The 20352-nt window shown below is 44.1% G+C and overlaps 1 protein-coding gene across 1 annotated transcript in view; it reads left to right on the top strand.

Moving 5' to 3' along the window:
• Positions 1-20352, top strand: part of gpd2 (glycerol-3-phosphate dehydrogenase 2 (mitochondrial)) — a 145665-nt gene that overhangs the window by 59308 nt on the left and 66005 nt on the right. The window contains exon 2 of the mRNA XM_078228334.1: positions 3239-3345. Coding sequence (XP_078084460.1) covers positions 3247-3345 — 99 coding nt within the window. The 5' untranslated portion in view covers positions 3239-3246. The remainder of the gene's footprint in view (positions 1-3238; positions 3346-20352) is intronic.

Raw genomic sequence — 20352 nt, 5'->3', positions numbered from 1 at the left:
CACTTCAGGAAGGATGTGAGCGAGTGCAGAAAAGATTCACCAAAATGATTTGAGGAATGAGGAACTTCAGTTAAGAAGGTAGATTGGAGAAGTTGGACTGGTTACTGAGGAGAAGAGAAAGGACAGAGGAAATTTGATGGAGATGTTAACAATCATGTGGGGACAGAGTAGATAGGAAGAAACCGCTCCCACTCGTGAAAGGATCAAGAACGAGGGGGCATAGATTTAAATTAATTTGCTAAAGAAACAAAAACAATATGAGGAAAAGATTTTTAATTGAGAGATTAGTTAAGGCCTAGAATGCACTGCCTGAGAGTGTGATGGAGGCAGGTTCAGTCAAGGCATTTAGAGGGAATTAGGCTGTTATTTGAAAAGGAAGAATGCGCAGGGTTATGTGGAGAAGGCCATTAAATGAATTGAGTGAGCTGGTGCAGACATGACGGGCAGAATAATATCCTGCTGTAAAAATTCTGTGATTCTATTGGGTTCATTGGTTCTGTACAGTATATAATAGGCAAATGGGCACGGAAATGACATCATTTGGCATGGGAGGCATAAGGAGGACCTTTTGAACTTGCCTTTCAAAAGATCCCCTCATGTTTACTATGGTTCACGTCACCTCTAAAATGCTGTGAAACCAGGAGTCTTCGAAAAGCTGGCCCGACTTGGTAAAAATTGCAGAGGACCAGAACGTGCCTATTCCTTCAATAGAGCTGGGCAGATTGGGTGTGCAGGGTGCAGGCCTTTGGCCTAAACTAGCCCACATGCTTAAAAGGCACTCCTGAAAATCAGGAGCCCCAGAAATGGGATCTTGAATCCTGCAATTGGGTCCCAGCTGCCTTTTCCGCCCCTCCAAGAAGTCCCCACATTCCATGAAAACACAGTCCTGTAAGTCTTGCAGACTGTCTATCCACAGTCGTGACAGATGCACCTTCTTCCCAGTAAAACAACCTGGGCCCCCCTTTAACCTTTAATAAACAAGCTTATTGTCAGTCAGAATTCAGAACAAGTCCCATGATCTTCATCCTGGCTCCATTTTCCCCTATATTGAAGAGATCGTCCCAAAACATAACAAGCTTATAAACTTCATCGTTGTAACAGGAGAATGGAAGTTTGGGAGAACAATAAAGAGTCAGAAGTTAGAAAGATGAGGATAAGAATTCCAGTAATGGAAGGGGCAGAGAAAAGACTGAGGTGGGTAGTGGAACAAAGGTGGAGGTTAATTGTCTGGCCGATGGATGGATGTAGGCTTTAAAGTTCAACTCGGGGTCAAAGAGGATGACAAGATGGTTTGGTTCAACCTGAGAAAGCGGCCAGTAGAATTACTGACAAGGGAGTAGACTTTGTGGCCAATACTAATTTAGCTCTTCAAATAAACAATTGTCTCTTTTTCTAACTGGAGATGATTTAAATATCCTTTTAATATACATAAAAAGAAAAGTTTAACAACTCAGTTATAACATATGGAGCATTATTAACTCAGTTTATCATTTTAAATCACTGCTCTTTATTACAGACTTTTCAGAAATAAATTAAGATATTGGATGAATTTTTACATTTTTACAAATCGTCTGATTTTCATTTCATTGACTTCAGTGAGGTGTAAAACAGATGTCATTGTTCGCCCAGTGATATGGGGGAAGATTTACACCAGTGAGAATCCAGGTCAGATCAGAAACCAAGCTGACTGCTTTTACGCTTTGGTTGATGGGCATTTTGTATTTTAGAGTTTGTATAAAATCTCGTTGTGTCTTGTTGCCCCAAATAGGATGCGGGTGAACTTAATCCTAGTAAGGATTTCTGTGTCATTGGTAAACCTGATATCAGTTATGATATCTATCAACATGATACAATTTTGTTTCTTCTGTTTTCTGTTGACCAAAATAAACGATTTTTCCTTTTTAATTTTCCTTTCCTCACTCACCTAGCTTTAAGCATTAAATGTATTCTGCCAAGGAATTGAGGATGAGTTGGGAAAGCTGAAGGGGAGACTGTGCTGGGACCAAAATTAACAGGACTGTTTTCAATTCTGTGCCATAGAGCACATATGAATGTATTATTAATATCCAATCATCGCTGCTCAGATCAGAAAGAAAAATTATTTTCACTTATCTGTTTCTATCATCTTTTCCCACCCTCTAATCAAACAAATTGCACAAGGTCTCCATTCAGTAATTTAAATCTCTAAGCCCCCTATTCTCAAAATTAGCTTTGAAATGTGGTTTGAGCTGTGTTGAAGCGACATTTTCCACAATCAATGTAATTGATGTTTTGTAAAAATATACTTGTTTTGGTTAATCTTCAGTAATTTTGCAAGTTGCATTCACATTGAGGATTGTTTCAGCAGCAGCCCAGTTAAAGCTCTGACATTGCTCCAGAATGCTCACAATTTAATTTCTGGTGGATGGAGCTTAAGATGTTAAAATGAGATGCAGGTACAGTGTTTCTGCAGTTGGGTAGGTTCTGTTTAATAGACCTTGCTATGTCCCGACTCCTTGTTCTATACTTTGCAGCTAGGTAAGTAAATGCTCATGAATGCTGCATGTAATGACATTTTTAATCCTATTATACTCCAAGCATCTATGGTTACTAAAGTTGTTGTTAAGGTAATATAAAAGTGGATTGATTATACATATATAGTGTACTAGTCCATAAAGTGCAACTTTACAAATATCACAAGTCAATCAAATTGTGTAAATATATATTAATCTTTGTAGGAGTGACCTTTGAAAACTTCATATAGTACAACTGAATGTGTCAGTGGTCTTAAATGTCCTCTAGAATACAGGATCTAGCTGTTTGTATTTGTTTGAAAATAACATGTCCTCCTGGGTGAATGGTTAGTAATTGGATGGAACTTGCTATGTGTCTCATATGGGAAGCCGGCTCCATAATAATGTATGCATGTGAATGTACTATAGTATGCAAAAGGAAAAAATACAACTACTCTGATATATTTTTGCTCTTGAGATAGTTATTTCTAATGATGCAAGGCGCTGACTTATAGACCCCAGTTACTTGTTGTATATGTACAAAAATATTAAGCAGTGACCATTCATGACTTAGTTTATTTCCTATGTACGAAAGGCCAGCAACTTGTATTCTAATGCTACATTAGTAATAATTTTCAATAAAGGCAAATTTTGATTTACTATCTATGCATCACATCATTTGCTATCTATGTATAACTTTGTTTGAAAAAGGATTCTGGTTAAACTTTTGTATTCTTGTATTGCAGAAAGGGAAATGGCATTCCGAAAGATTGCTGGTGGAACAATTCTTCTTGGGGGCAGTACCCTGACAATTTTAGGTATCTCCCAGATAGTAGACCACTGGTCGCATCAGGTAAGCATCCCTTTATACTGTGTACAAAGACATAAGTAATTCTTGTGTGTGTTTGCATGTGCGTGCGCGTTTGGCACCCTTCCTGGCCGTACTCGCTCTTACCCATTCCAAGCTTTCGCTGGCAAATCAGCACTGCTGAATCCTGATACTATGTATTACAGTTGTGTTCAAGTTCTATTTACATCATTAGACTTGCACGCGAATTTGAGGTTGTTCCTTGCCAGTGGTGAGGGCCTGACGTTACCCAAAACACTCCAGTTAAACTGGTGTGTGTGAATGCAGTATCAACCAGGAGGGAAGATTATTGCTCCTGTTTGAACACCTGCCATATCCCATTCTCATTCAATGTCCCAGTTAAAATCAGCCATAAAGTGTTTTTGACGTTTGATGTGGTGCTGAGTCTGTGGTTTCCCACAACCTCTGGATGGCAAATCTCTGCTGGTTCTGGCTTTATTGTCCTCCAAGTTAAATTTAATGAACAACCATTCAATTGCAAAAATGAAAAGGATATTGGCCCACTAGTTTCCTGGAGATAAAGTATTGCTGGTGTGACCAACTACTATGTACAGATGGCTGACATTAACAACACTTCTGAAATAGTAACAACTATTTTGGCTTTATGTGCTCTGTTGATCCAGCTTATCTTGTAAGGATGAGAGGAGAGAGCAAAGTTTGTGCCAAAAAGACATCTTAATTTCTTTGAAAGATTGTTTGCCAGGATTAAACAACTTGCCAATGAAAAATATGGTCATGTTCGCGCTTTGTCCCATTCATTGGAATAGGGCAAAAATTGGTTCTGTTGGGACAGGCTTTACTTGAATTGTGCTGGGGCCAGTGTCATAGCGAATTCAATGGATAGAGCTTGAAAATAATTTGGGGGTGGGGGCTAGTGGGTTCAAGTGAGGAAAATTTTAGAAAGTTAAGGAGAAAGGACAAGGTATAGCGCAGGGTAGTGATATAGTTAATGATAACCAGAGTGTGACAGGAAGGGGCAGAGCACAGAAACATCGGTGTGTTCCAGGTAATCAGGACAGAGCAGGGTAACATGGTAAAAAGATAACATTAAAGGCTCTTTAGCTGAATGCACACAGCATGTATAACAAGGTAGACTAATTGGTGGCACAATTGGAATAAATGGGTATGATCTGTTACCCATTTCAAGATGTGGATGTAAGGTCATACAAAGAATGCAGTGAGTCATGAAGTTAATACACCAAAGTTGTAAAAAGGAGAATATTACAGGGCATATATTTGAACCTTGGGAAACACAATAAGATGTACAGCAAACCTGTCAGTTTGGCAGTCTTCAGCTTGCTGCCTATGAGTAGCATGACAGTACCATGATATTGTACAGAAATGCTTAAATTAGGGTAAGTCTTTAGGCCAGGATTTTCTGGGATCTTCCAGCCTTGCCAAAGATCAGTGGGCTTTTGATTGGCCCACCGTATCCTCAGCGATGGGTCCCGCCAAGGTGGGGCTGAAAGGTCCTGGCCTTGGTTTTCCTCTTTTTATTGTTCTCCGGTTTCTTGACCAGAGAGAAATGGTTCATTTTAAGTTTGCAGTCCCACATGAAATCCTTTCCTCCCTCTATGCTGATATAATATATAATTGGCAAATCAAATTGGAAATGCATTTAGACAGTGTGTATTGTTTTGGTGACCGATAATAATGAGCTCCAGCAAAGGTGCATGGTTGGACTATACAGCAAGTGGCATGCTCCTCTCTAATGCGTATCCACCATATCGGAGACCGAGGAGACCAAAGCATGTTACTAAACATGTAAATTCAAATTCAACCATGGAAAATTGTGAAACAATTTAATAAATCTGTTAATTTAGGGGTGAGCCCCAGCAAAAATGATCATCGGATCTGCCGAGTTATTGAGAAAAAAAATCATCGTTCAAGCTGCAAGCCATTTGTGTATAAACAATGTTACTGAACCCAGTCATAAAAGTAAGAACTGTGGTGGTTCAAAGGCCCTCTACTTTTCCAGGGCAACTGGGGTAGCAAATAACAATACAGTTTTGTCAATATTTTTCACATCCTGAAAATAGAAGAATGAGATGTCCCTGAATAATTTTCCATTCCTGCCTGATGGAATATGTTGGAGCATGAGAGGAACATCCTTCTGAGTTTATTAATAGTGCTGGCCTGGCGCCAGCTCTGTTCTCTTGTCTAGTTTCCTGAGTGCTTTACTATTTTCATTTAGCATTGCTGTGACGAGAAGCTATCATTATATCTTTAAGGGCAGATTTTGTTATTTTTTGCTCAGTGTCAACCCAGGTGGGAAAAGCGAATGCAGCCCGCAGGCTGCACTGCTGGCTTCTCTTGCCATAATTTTTGACATTTAATCACAAAACACCAAGAGGGGGTCTCACTACATCATGCTGGCGGTGCGGGCTTTAAGTGAGCCCACTCTGCCGACAACTTGGGCTTCTGAAAGATCGGAGCGCCTTTTAAAAAGGGCACCCTGATGTTTTAAAAAAAAAACAAGGGCCTCTCTGACATGAAACCCTCTTTCCTCCCCAGATGTGGAACTGGTACTGCACTTGGCGCTGGCAAGGTACTGCCTGGGCATGACACTCTCCCCCTTTGGGCCTGTACTTACCTGTGCGCCTCCAGCAGGCTTTGTTTGCCCGGTACACATAGTGGGGGACCTGTCTGATTCACCTTGGTGAGCCCTCATGCCGGCCTAAATGGACAGTCAAATGTGGGGGCCTGATCTGTATTGGAAATGAGATGTAAATGGGCATCGTGACTTTTAAAGTTGGAATTCCTGTTACGCCATTGGTGGGTGGCAGGTACAATCGAGTGGGGAAATCCTGCCAGTGTAAAAGCTGTTCTTGGTCTCCTCCTTGATTCTCTGCCATTCCCGCCCACCAAAAAATGTGTTGGTTCTGGCGTTAAAAAACGGTGTAATTCCAGCAATTGGTATTGGTGAGATTTTGGACCGAATCTTATGCCTCATTAGCGATTCTTTTATGCCTGTGAGTTTCACGCCGCTCCTGCATCGTCTTCCCTTTGATTCACTCGCCCCGCAACGAGGTAACTGCTGCAAGCACTGGGGTGCTCCATGTGAACAGCTCCCCAGCACTTCTCTGGACTTATTCCACAAGGGCTGCAGGAAAATCATAGAAATCATAGAAACCCTACAGTACAGAAAGAGGCCATTCGGCCCATCAAGTCTGCACCGACCACAATCCCACCCGGGCCCTACCCCCATATCCCTACATATTTTACCCACTAATCCCTCTAATCTATGCATCCCAGGACACTAAGGGGCAATTTTAGCATAGCCAATCAACCTAACCCGCACATCTTTGGATTGTGGGAGGAAACCGGAGCTCCCGGAGGAAACCCACGCAGACACGAAGAGAATGTGCAAACTCCATACAGACAGTGACCCAAGCCGGGAATCGAACCCAGGTCCCTGGAGCTGTGAAGCAGCAGTGCTAACCACTGTGCTACCGTGCCGCCCACTGTGGAGGAGGTGGCAGACAAGAAGGCAGCCTGGGGACAGAAAATCTCTCCCCCCGTAAGTGTTTTATTTCCTTGAATGTCTTTCCCCACTTCAAATCAAATTGTACCATTAATTTTGTCCTTTCCCTTTTTTCATAAGTGAATATTTTCCTTCTGGCATCACCAGAACAATGTGTGTCTGTGCCACCCCAGGTTTCCTTCCTCCCTGCTGTGGTCCGAGATCTCTCTGCAACCTATTTGTTTTCCTACTCAGGTCATTCTTTGGGCTGCCTGATGTGGTGCTGGCCAAAAACCAGAGAGTTGCTTTGGATTTCTGTTTAGCTCCCAAAGCCTGCCACATGTATGTTAATGAGCCTCAATCTTCAATGTGGACTGCGCTTCCCATGGACTAGCAGTTCACCCCAAATAGATTATTTAAATAGACCAAGATGAACCTCAATCAAATCTCAAAGTCAATGGGTGGAATTTTCCCATCTCGCCCGTAGCGGGTTTGTATCTCAAAAATGCTCATTAAGCAGCTGCCATCCGGCATCCCATCCAGCCTTCCAATCTTGCATCACACCAAAAGGAAATTACGTCCGTTTAAAGACTGGCATGCACAAGGCGGGTCCTCAGTTGCTGACATCCTGCACGGCCTAGTGAAGACAGATGGGCTGGAGAGAATGATGTGTGCACGCTGGACTGATATTTAAATATGGCACCAGGGCCATCGAATCCACCAGTTGATGGTGGGCAGACAAATCAGCCGCCAGGTGACTCGGAGGGGAATGTGCTCCCTGCATAATTAATTAATTCAAGTGCAGAATCTGATGTGGGATCCCGACATTATGCCCAGCGGGAAAGGCGCCACTGGAACATCCCGCTGTCGCACGTAGTGTCAAAATGGGAGAATTCTGCCCTATGGTTTGTAGTAAACATGTCCTGGTAACTCGGGCACTTTTTAAGTAGCTATTCATCTTGCGGCTCTGTTCAGTACATTTCCAAGATCTGTACCATTTGAGGCGACCAAAACTAGAAACAGTATTCTAAATCTCAAATAATCTGTTGCAACAATTTGCCTATAGCAAAACTAAAGTTAATGGGCTTATAATTTCTCAGCTGTGATTGATTAGCCTTTTAAAAATATTGGCACCGTATTGACCCCTCTCCTCTCTAGATATTAGTGATTTGTTAAATATAATGGACAAGTGGCTCACAGAGCACTGTCCCTATTTTTTTAAGCAGCCTTGAGTGAATGCCATCAGTCTAATCTACTTCAAGATCACGCCTAGCAAGGATTGTACCTACATCAAGCTTCAACTGAATACCAGTATTACTAACCCAGCATCATATTTGGTAGTGAAGATCACCAAATAAAATTTCAGTTACGCCCTAGGAACCGACTCAAGATGCCTTGAACAACCCCCCCTCTCTCCCTGTTCAGTGCTTTAATGGTCCTCTGAATCTGAACAGCTGGAAAAGACCTTAGTAATAATGCCTTGGCTATCCACACTCTTCCTCTCATGTCCTTTTGGCTACTCTGTTAGCTTATATTGCTGTTAGGTCAGATTGACATATATCTTATGTGTTTTTGCTTTTTGAAGAAATATTTCTGCCTAAATCTGATTTATGGACTTTGTTCTGCCAGCTGTTAGGATAACTTGGATCTAAGTTATCTAAGTCTTTCCATATGATGCAGTGTTCTCCTACGTTGAGGTCTGATATCCATTATGGTTATTACTAAAAACTAAATCGAGCAACTGAACTCCTACTTTTCATACAAATACAGGGAAACAATCACTTAATACATCTACAGGTTTATTGGCTGCTTGTCCTCAATAAAATATGCCCCTACCTGCATTAGACTATGAAATATTTAGGAAATTAAAATATATCTTGGGCTGAGATCGATAAAGTGATGTTTGCATGTCCAGTGGACTAAGGAAGCAAATATCCCACTCGATGCACCATGAAAAAGACAATGTTCATTGTCGTTAATAGTGTTATTCCATCTATTTGGGTTACATTCCTAATTTAGCTGCCCTTGTAATTTCCTAAACATTTCGTGGTCTAATGGGGCAAGGGCATATTTTATTGAGGACAAGCAGCCAATAAAACTGTGTTCATGAAGTGGTTGTTTCCCTGTATGATACATTTGTGAGGAAACCCAGAGGGCTTTCCCCTAATAGGTCCTCTGATCTTGTGGCGCGCCAACTCAGGACCAACAGCCTGATCCACCTAAGCCTGAAAAGCTTCTGCTGTACATTGTGGAAATAAAGGAAAATCACCTTTTTCCAGATCAATTCAGTTAACTCTTAGCCTCCTTTTTGTGCTAATCCATCCTTTCAAAATCCTTTGGAACCTTTTAGTTGAATTTTTGACATCTCATTTGTTGTCGGTGTGCTGTTTTTGAATTGTTACCACCACTCCACTTGGGTGTGGGGGTGGTGGCCGATGTGGAAAGCAGACCTTTGGGAGAAGCATTCCACCCTTCCTGCCTAAGGCCTAAGCAGTGCTAACCACTGTGAGATATTACAGGTCTTGACTACTCGATGCGAGTTATCAACATGCTCGCTAATATTTGAAATGGGGAACCAATTAAAGGCTGGTTCCCCTGAACCACGCCCCTGAACAATTCCTGCCAGACTTAATGTTGGGCCACTTAAGGGCCTCAATTAGGATAAGGGTGAGCAGGCTGCCCTAGCCTTTGCCTGTCCCATTTACAGTTGTGGACTGGTTAGTGTGGTGTGAAGGCCCCCCACGGCCTTGGCTTGTAAACCGCTGATGGCGGGAGGCTTGTAAAAGTTCTGTTCTACATATATATTGGTTCATATTTTTGTGCATTTGCTGCCTATTCTGTATCTTATATGAATCGTTTCATAGGAGCTCTCCCAATTTTTTATGAAGTTTCCTACAGGAACCTCAGAAAAATTGTGTAAAAAGCCTTTATGCCATTTCTGCTGGGCTTCCGTGTATCACACAATGGATTCAGGACGGGAAGGGTTAGGAGCTGTGATTGTCCACTCAAGGAACCCTACTTCAGCTGTAATGGCTGCTGCGTCACAGCTGTGGCCACTGGCTGTCCCCAGCAACAATTGCACCTTGCGATGTGTGGGCCAGGCAACTGTGGCCATTTCAAAAATCAACAAATGGTACCCTTACTTCTCCCTTACTGTCTCCGTCTTCAGATGAACTGCTCCAACTTCAGGTGGGGCTGCTAGAGGCCCTCCCATTTGCCTGCAAGCATTGGGAGCCTGCCTCCCAGCCTTTAATTGGTTCACCATTTTAAATATTAGCGAGCATGTCGATAACTCTCATCGAGTAGTCAAAACCTGTAATATCTCACATGTGAAATTCCCGACCCCTGAATAAAAATTCATCCCATGGACAGGCGAGACCAAGGAGGAAGTTGAAAACAAGGTTGAGAATATTAAAGTCAAGATGTTGCTTGACTAGGAGCTAATGTGGCACGGTGACACAGTGGTTAGCACTGCTGTCTCACAGTGCCAGGGACCCGGGTTCAATTCCCGACTTGGGTCACTGCCTGTGCGGAGTCTGCACGTTTTCCCTGTGTCTGCGTGGGTTTCCTCAGTGCTCCAGTTTCCTCCCGCAATCTGAAGGACATGCTGGTTAGGTGCGTTTTCCATGATAAATTCTCCCTCCGTGTACCTGAACATGCGCCGGAGTGTGGTGACTAGGAGATTTTCACAATAACTTCATTGCAGTGTTAATGTAAGCCTACTTGTGACAATAATAAATAAACTTGGCTAATGTCACTTCGAAAGAGCACAGGGGTGATAGGGGAATGGAACTTGGTGCAAGTTAAGGCATGTGCTGCTGCATTTTGGACCACGAGTTTCTGGAAGGTAGAATGTGAGGATTAAGTGATTTTTTTGGCACACAACAGCCAATACTTAGAATTTGACACACCTACAACAACTGTACAAACTAATCCTAGCAAATAATGATTAAATGTGAATAGTAGGACAGTCTCTATCTCTACCTTTCTTTTTCTCACCTCTCTTAGCATAATGAGCTTAATGAACCATTAAATTGCAAGCCTTTATTTAAAAGTTTAGTTGAAAACCTACTCTAAATCATGATCCATTTTGCATTCAACACATTTTTAAAAGTGCTGAAATATTGCCTAGCACACATTTAATTACTAAATACTATTGTCTACAGCAGTATACAAGGCCAGTGTTAGATTATTTTTGACATAAAGCATTTTGGCTGCTATGCTATGCATGCACTCCCTCCTAGATTTGTCCCGTTTTGGCATGTTTCCATGGTGTGTGGAGATGTGTCATAAAGAAGCAAGATAGATTTCTTAACAGGTAGAATCTTTCCATTCTTAAATGTTTTGCATTCCAGCAATCCCACAAGCTTGGCAGGGGTATTATTTTTGGAAAGTTGACGGTAAGCAATTAGTTGAGGTTTAGCACTGGCACAGATCCTGGAGGTTTTGCAACTTGGAAACTGCTTGCCTATGTGTAACATCTGGGTGACATCTTGTGTGTACTCAGGTTCTGGGGAACCAATTATTATCAAACAAGGCAATGCCCCTACAGTGTGGAGAGGATGCACATCGCTCTGTGAGTAGCGACCTTAGCATGTTGGTAATCAACCTTTCTATTCCTTGATTTGATATACAAGTAAATTTATACATTTTTGACCCCACATATTTGAACAAAGTACAAACGGTGGAATTTTATATACTGTTAGCATGTTATTTAAAAGCTGCTTTTGCATTCGAAGTGCAATATTATGAAAAAGTATTACATTTCTAAGAACATTATAATGGGTAGAAGATGATTTTCTAATACTTTGTTCTGTGACTAGAATATAAATAGCCTGGGGGATATTGCATCTCTAACAGCATATTTTCTAAATGAAATGAGAAATGTTGACCTTTCAGTATGCTTGGACATAATCCAAAAATGCTAGTATTAATTGTGATCTAGAAAGGGCTTTCTTATTACGAGAACATGGCACAGAAGTTGACATTATTTTCCAAGATGCACTCTTCTTGACTTGACAATGTCAAACTGTTCAGTTTCTGAGACTAAAACTTCATTAGGACTGGTATCCAGAATGAAACTGCTGCAATGTACTCCCAGTACTGGTATTTGGAAGAACTGTTTTTATATTTCAGGACCACGGGGGTGATTCTCCCACCCCGCTGTGCTGATTTCTTTAGCACAGTGGGCCAGGTGATTCAAGTGGCGATCCGTGCTGGGTGTCTGGGCCTGAACGCGTCTCCCAGTGTCATATATCCGGGGCTGTCAGCTCCACACCGGAAATCGGCGTGGAGCTGCATAATGTATGTGGCTGCAAATTTACATATCATCTCCATGTCATTAGCGGGCCTTTACAGTAGCTCCCCACTAATGGGGAGCTGGCGGCTCGAACTCGCTCGAGTTAAGGGGGGGGAAATCGAGGCCCCGCCCAGAGGGTCAGGTGCTGGGGGAGGGTGCTGCCTTGGCATTGGCACCTTGGCAATGCCAGCCTGGGTCCCCTTGCACTGCCAAAGGGGCAAAGTGCCAATGCCCAGGGGCACCTTGGGACTGCACACCGAGCATGGGGCAGTGCCACGGAGGTGAGGCCTGATGGAGGGGTGGGGCCTGATGAGGGAGGGGCCTCTGGGGGTGATTGGTTAGGGTGGGGGGTCCTGGTGCCACTGTGCTGTCGGGAAGGGGGGGAAGGGCAGCCTGTTGGAGGAGTTGGGGGGGGGGGGGGGGCGACTACTGGTAGGGGGTAGGGGGGGTTGGGAGATCAAGGCAGGGGAAGGGGTCAAGGCTGGACCCAGGAATGTTTGGGAGGCCAGCGATCAGGCCGTAGTAGGCGGGGGGGGCCTGGCCAGGCCAGCAGTCGGGAGGCTGGCAGACAGGGACCACTGCGCATGCTGACAGATGGGCGCATGTGCAGTGGCCCGCTCAGCACTATGCTGCCAGTCTCTCCAGCGGGGTAGGCCCCACCCACTGTTTTTCAATGGGATTTACTCTGGGGCGCTCTGCAGTGCACAGAGTGTGGGAGATTCTTATTTTAAACTCCCACTGAGAAAAACAGCATGATTTACTCCAGATTTTACGCAATTTCGACACTTAGAATTTTTTTTTAACAGAATCGCTCCCAACATGTCTCTGTTACCAAAAATCCTAGGATAAAAATGTATTCATGTGAAAAACATATAACTACGGCCTGACACTTCACACAGTGACGAGGTGATTTACAGAAACCATCCTCCGTGCATGCTGACATAGCTGATCTTTGTTGAGGCATCAGTAGGGATGCTGTACTAAGATTGGTCTCAGCACCCTAAGTTAGAGATGAAAAAGTTGTCGAGGGTTCCTGCTCTTCATTGTTGTTCAGTGATTTCAGAAAATATGTACAGATGGAAGTGAGGTGAGGACAAAATAGAGCTTGGCTATGATGTCTTCCATAATTCAACAACCTCCTGACACTCCACTTGCTTGAACGATAGCTATTTAGGTGCAGGTAAGACACTCAGCTGGTACCATATCCATCAAAGAATCTGTCGGGCCCTTGATGGGGAGGAAGGTAGAAAAATCAGAAAAGGAGGAAGAAAAATACCTGTGCAGAGAGAGATTTCTGTTCCAAGGTGCTGTGCAATTCACCTCAGATGAGATCAGTTATGTCTGCACAGACTGTGGACAGAATTTTCTATTCTGGAGACTAAAGTGTAGTGGCGGGCTGGATACCAGTATGATTCCCACTGGTCAGGGTGAATGAGCATGCATGATATTCTATTGTTCAGTTCATTAATTATGCGTCAGTAAGGAACTTTTGCGGCGGACTGGGCAGGAAGTTGCCTGCCCTGCCGTTAGCTCATGGGGTTAAAGATCCTGGCGTCATATTGAAAGGGCATCCAGGCAGACATTCATTCATTTCAGGTGAGGAGTTCCACATCACTCCTCCAGAGTCCTTGCATCTGCAGCCCATGCTGGAGAATCTCACAGATGTGAGCAGCCATATCCCGGGACGTGTAATGTACCCCCACAGTACTGTCAGGGAGGGAGTTCCAGGATTTTGACCCAGCGACCTTGAAGGAATGGCAATCTATTTCCAAGTCAGGTTGTTGAGTGGCCTGAAGGGGAACATCCAAGTGCTGGTGTTCCCATGTGTATGCTGCCCTTGTCTTTCTCGATGGTAGTGGTCGTGGGTTAGGAAAGTGCTCTCTAAGGAGCCTTGGCAAGTTCTTGCAGTGCATCTTGTAGATGGGACACACTGCTGCCACTATTTGTTAGTGGTGGAGGGAGTGAATGTTTGTGGAAGGGGTGCCATTTGTCAGCCCAAGACTGGATATTGTCAAGGTCTTGCTACATTTGGACTGTACTGCTTCAGTATCTGAATAGTGCTGAACATTGTGCAGTCATCAGTGAACATCCCCACTTCTGACCTTATGATGGAAGGAAGGTCATTGATGAAGCAGCTGTGATGTCTTTGAATTGAAATTATTGACCACCAACAACGTCAACCATCTTCCTTTGTGCTAGGTGTGACTGCCATTGACTCCAGTTTTGCTTGGTCTTCTTGATGCTAAACTGGGTCAAATGCTGCCTTGATATCCAGGGCAGTCACTCGCACCTCATCGCTGGGGTTCAGCTCTTTTGTCTAAGGCTGAAATGACCTTCGTGACCCTGGCAGAACCTAAGCTAAGCGTAAATGAGTAGGTTATTGCGAAGCAAATGCTGCTTGATAGCTCTTTTGACGACCCCTTCCATCACTTCACTGATGGCTGGGTTGGATTTGTCCTGCTTTTTGTGCAGAGAACATGCCTGGGCAATTTTCCATATTGCCAGGTAGATGCCAGTGTTGTAGCTGTACTGGAACAGCTTTACTAGGGACATGGCAAGTTGTGGAGCACAGGTCCTCCGTACTATTTCAAGAATATTCTCAGGGTCCACAGCCTTTGCAGTATCCAGTGCCTTCAGCCGTTTCTTGATATCACATGGAGTGATCAAATTAGCTGAGGACTGCCATCTGTGATGCTGGGGGACCCCCGGAGGAGGCTGAGGTGAGTCATCATTTGACACTTCTGGCTTAAGATTGTTGAGAATGTTTCGAACTTGGGTCTGATCTGTTTGTTGTGGAATTGCTTGGCACTGTCTATCACTTCCTGCATATGATGTTTGGCACGCAGTTCACCAGGTTGACGCCTCATTTTTAGGTATGCCTGGTGGTGCTGCTGGCATGCCCTCCTGCACTCTTCATTGAACCAGGGTTGATCTCCTGGCTTGGTGATAATGGTAGAGTGGGGGATATGCCGGAGCATGAAGTTACAGATTGTGGTTGAGTACAATTCTGCAGCTGCTGATGGCCCACCGTGCCTCATGGATGCCCAGTCTATCCCATTTAACACAGTGGTAGTGCCACGCAACACGATGGAGGGTATCCTCAGTGTGAAGATGGGACTTGTCTCCACAAGGACTGTTTGGTGGTCACTCTTATATATTCTTATACACTCATATGTAGGTCCTAGGCCGATACCAGTGGTTTGTCCAGTTTTTTTCATTTTGTATTGACTTTTTAGCAGTTTGCTCAAAAAAATCATATTATTTATTAGTCACAAGGCTTACATTAACACTGCAATGAAGTTACTGTGAAATTATTACTGTGAATTGCTGTGGTTTGCTACACTATTTCAGCGAGCATTTAAGAGTTAACCACAGCGCTGTGTATCTGGAGTCACATATAGGCCAGGTCAGGTGAGGACCTCAGGGACATTATTCAACCAGATGGACTATTGTACTTTTTTCTGAATCGGCTTTTCAATTAGCACATCCATCAAAATTATATTTATTGTGTTCCCAAGGCAAAAGAGGAACATTGCCAAATGATACATTGTAATTCTCAAAGGTTCAAACATGCCGAATCTTAGAATCTTAGAAACCCTACAGCACAGAAAGAGGCCATTCGGCCCATCGAGTCTGCACCGACCACAATCCCACCCAGGCCCTATCCCCATATCCTTACATATTTACCCACTAATCCCTCTAACCTACGCATCCCAGGACACTAAGGGCAATTTTTTTAGCATGGCCAATCAACCTAACGCACATCTTTGGACTGTGGGAGGAAACCGGAGCACCCGGAGGAAACCCACGCAGACACGAGGAGAATGTGCAAACTCCACACAGACAGTGACCCAGGCCGGGAATCGAACCCAGGTCCCTGGAGCTGTGAAGCAGCAGTGCTAACCACTGTGCTACCGTGCCGCCCATTGTTTACCCACTCCTGCTTAAGAGCATTGCCAATAATTTTCAATAAATGAAGAATTGCTTTAAAATTTACTGGAAAATATTGTGGGTCCCATCACAGGTGTGAGCAGAGTTGAGTTCGGGAGGTTGTCCCCGAAAATACTGGCATCGTGATATGTGTCAATTTCAAGGTGCCAATCCCAGTCTCTGTGTTAAACACCAGAGTGGAAAAGAAATACTGCTGTCGCCACAATGAGGCCAATTGGAAATAATTGAAAAGTTTGTTAAGAGCTTGTTGAAGCGGGAGGGTGGAATGTTCACAGGGGTGCATGCATGGGTTTTAGATTGTCAGTTTCTCAATGGGGAAGAGAAGTAGGGGTCAAGACTGCCAATGACAATAGGATGGCCTCCTGTTTCAAAGAAAGCCTGCCACATGCTTTGAAGGCATGAGTGTCAGTTTTTGGTTCACTGGTGATGAGGGGCAATGCTCTTCGCAGGAGTGGGTAAACAATGGGCACGAGGAGGACGTGAGAGAAGATGGAGAGGCAGAAGGCCACGGAGGACATACCCTCAGCAGGGGACCAATCACTGAAGATTGAGACCCATGTAGTACAAGACTGCGATTTTCTAAGAAGATGGTTGCAGACCTCTGTGCCCTCAAAGAACAAAGAACAATACAGCACAGGAACAGGCCCTTCGGCCCTCCAAGCCCGTGCCGCTCCCTGGTCCAAACTAGACCATTCTTTTGTATCCCTCCATTCCCACTCCGTTCATATGGCGATCTAGATAAGTCGTAAACGTTCCCAGTGTGTCCGCCTCCACCACCTTGCCTGGCAGCGCATTCCAGGCCCCCACCACCCTCTGTGTAAAATATGTCCTTCTGATATCTGTGTTAAACCTCCCCCCCCTTCACCTTGAACCTATGACCCCTTGTGAACGTCACCGACCTGGGGAAAAGCTTCCCACCCTATCTATGCCTTTCATAATTTTATACACCTCTATTAAGTCTCCCCTCATCCTCCGTCTTTCCAGGGAGAACAACCCCAGTTTACCCAATCTCTCCTCATAACTAAGCCCCTCCATACCAGGCAACATCCTGGTAAACCTCCTCTGTACTCTCTCCAAAGCCCCCACGTCCTTCTGGTAGTGTGGCGACCAGAACTGGGAGCAGTATTCCAAATGCGGCCGAACCAACGTTCTATACATCTGCAACATCAGACCCCAACTTTTATACTCTATGCCCCGTCCAATAAAGGCAAGCATGCCATATGCCTTCTTCACCACCTTCTCCACCTGTGACATCACCTTCAAGGATCTGTGGACTTGCACACCCAGGTCCCTCTGCGTATCTACACCCTTTATGGTTCTGCCATTTATCGTATAGCTCCTCCCTACATTATTTCTACCAAAATGCACCACTTCGCATTTATCAGGATTGAACTCCATCTGCCATTTCTTTGCCCAAATTTCCAGCCTATCTATATCCTTCTGTAGCCTCTGACAATGCTCCTCACTATCTGCAAGTCCTGCCAATTTTGTGTCGTCCGCAAACTTACTGATCACCCCAGTTACACCTTCTTCCAGACCGTTTATATAAATCACAAACAGCAGAGGTCCCAATACAGAGCCCTGCGGAACACCACTAGTCACAGGCCTCCAGCTGGAAAAAGTCCCTTCCACTACCACGCTCTGTCTTCTGTGACCAAGCCAGTTCTCCACCCATCTAGCCACCTCCCCCTTTATCCCATGAGATCCAACCTTTTTCACCAGCCTACCATGAGGGACTTTGTCAAACGCTTTACTAAAGTCCATATAGACGACATCCACGGCCCTTCCCTCGTCAACCATTCTAGTCACTTCTTCAAAAAACTCCACCAGGTTAGTGAGGCATGACCTCCCTCTCACAAAACCATGTTGACTATCGTTAATGAGTTTATTCATTTCTAAATGCGCATACATCCTATCTCTAAGAATCTTCTCCAACAACTTCCCCACCATGGACGTCAAGCTCACCGGCCTATAATTACCCGGGTTATCCTTCCTACCCTTCTTAAATAACGGGACCACATTAGCTATCCTCCAATCCTCTGGGACCTCACCTGTGTCCAGTGACGAGACAAAGATTTGCGTCAGAGGCCCAGCGATTTCATCTCTCGTCTCCCTGAGCAGCCTTGGATAGATTCCATCAGGCCCTGGGGATTTGTCAGTCTTTATATTCTCTAACAAACCTAACACTTCCTCCCTTGTAATGGAGATTTTCTCCAACGGTTCGACACCAAAGACCTCACAGTAATGGTTGCCATGTCCTACCACTAGCAGTCACGCTGTGGCTTTGAGCTTCTTTGCTTCTGGTTCCTTCCAAGAGTCAGCTGCCGACCTTGGTGGTATTTTGGAAATGGCTGTGCATTATTGCATCTCACTGGTCAATGAGGCCCTATTTGTCAGAGCTGGACTGCACATTTATTTGATGATGGACACAGCCTTGCAGGGACAGAGGACATTGGGTTCCCCATCACTGGAGTTCCCCAGGTGCAGGGCCTCCTTGATTGCACCAATGTGGTCATCCAGGCACCCAGTGACCAGTCTAAAAACAATGGGGCTTTCACTTCCTCAATGTCCAACTGGTCTGTGACCAAGACAAATACAAAAGCTTGCACCGTTTCTGCTCCCACTTTCCTTGCAACTTACCCTGACTCCTTCATCACCCGCCAGTATAGACTGCTTCAAATCTTCACTCCAACACCCAAAGTAGGTAGATGGATTTGAGGGGATAAGAGAAATCTCTTGAAGGCATGGTTACTGATGCCCCTACAGGAACCCAAACAGAGATGATACAGCTAATGCCATCTGCTCAGTAGGACAACCATCAAGCAGGCACAGTGGTTAACACTGCTGCTTCACAGCACCAGGGGCCCGGGTCTGTAAGGAGTTTGCATGTTCTCTCCATGTCTACATGGATTTCCTCCCGGGTGCTCGGGTTTCCTCCCACAGTGCAAAGGTGTGCAGGTTAGGAGGATTGGACATGCTGAATTGCCCCTTAATGTCAAACCAGGCCGATTTTAACGGTCAGGTCTCATTACCATAATGTCCAGATCCATTACCTGGCCAGAAAACAGGTAAACCAGGAGGCCCTGGATGGGCACCTGTGAGATCAATTCTTGGCAGTCTGCTAAATGTGTTTTATGGATGCAGTCGTGGTAGGTGGTGTGGGGTGGGGGGAAACCAATTACAAGGGCAGCTTTAACCTTCTCAGTGGGGCCCATTATGTTTGACTTGACCTCATTGCTGCCCCGCCCAAGCCTGTGACTATTATTGCAGATTGAGTCCTGTTCACGTCAATGGGCCAGCTTAGGGCATGTGTGATGCTTGCGTATTCCAGAGAGTTTGAGAGAGCAGGATAACATTGGGAAAGCGGCAATATCAGATAGGTAAATTGCCACCTTCATTTGAACTGATGCCTGCCTCACCCGAGACCCGGCCATCTTTGCAATTGTCAGTGAGAAATTAAAATCAGGACCTCTGTTAATGCAATATTGATTACTATTACTTCATTAAATTCATGTCAATGTTCTTGCATTATGATACCAGAAAGTAAAGCTAGTCATTCTCTCTTTCTCATCTTATTCAAATTTTTGAATGTATACATCTGCGTGGTCATCAAATCATGAGTGGCTTGTGTGCACGAGTATACTCTTTATTAAATTCATTGCAGCCTGGTGCATTTTTAAAGTACTGGAGACTTTAATAAGAGAACATGATCTGAAAGTAACCCCAATGAGAAAACAAATGAAATCCCTGTCTAATGTAGTAATTTGCATGAAGCCTCGCATTAAGCTGAAACTGTGATTACAGGACAACCTGGCTGTTAATTGTCTGCAGTCTTTAAATATGCACTTTTTTGGAAGTAGATGATAATTAATAGGTCTCGTTTGCTGTTAAGCTCCAAATTGCAAATGTCTTGATACTGTACGTTCAAGAATTTGCAAGTCTAATTGTGTTCCAGCAGGAGCAAAATTGATATAATCATTTAGTATGAGTTCTGTGTGCAGATTTGAATAAAACATTTAGTCATCATTAAACTTACTTCTTTCCCCTTGGAGTGAGAGATTTTGTGTAGGAAATTAACCAAAGTGAACTGATCATTAATATAGCTTTGCAATCCTCTTATTTTAAAAAAAAATGTGTCCCTACAAGTGAGAGTTAACAAGCCTACTGTGGAAAATACAAAACAATCATGGAATTTTTCATCACACCTTCATTTTCTAATTTTCTTTAATCATCACTATTTTAATGTAATACAATGCCAACTGTTGATCAAGGGAAAATG

Source organism: Mustelus asterias, chromosome 14 (assembly GCF_964213995.1).
Source record: "Mustelus asterias chromosome 14, sMusAst1.hap1.1, whole genome shotgun sequence".
Taxonomy (NCBI): domain Eukaryota; kingdom Metazoa; phylum Chordata; class Chondrichthyes; order Carcharhiniformes; family Triakidae; genus Mustelus; species Mustelus asterias.
Note: the sequence above shows the minus strand (reverse complement) of the source record. Positions and strands in the feature narration are given on the sequence as shown.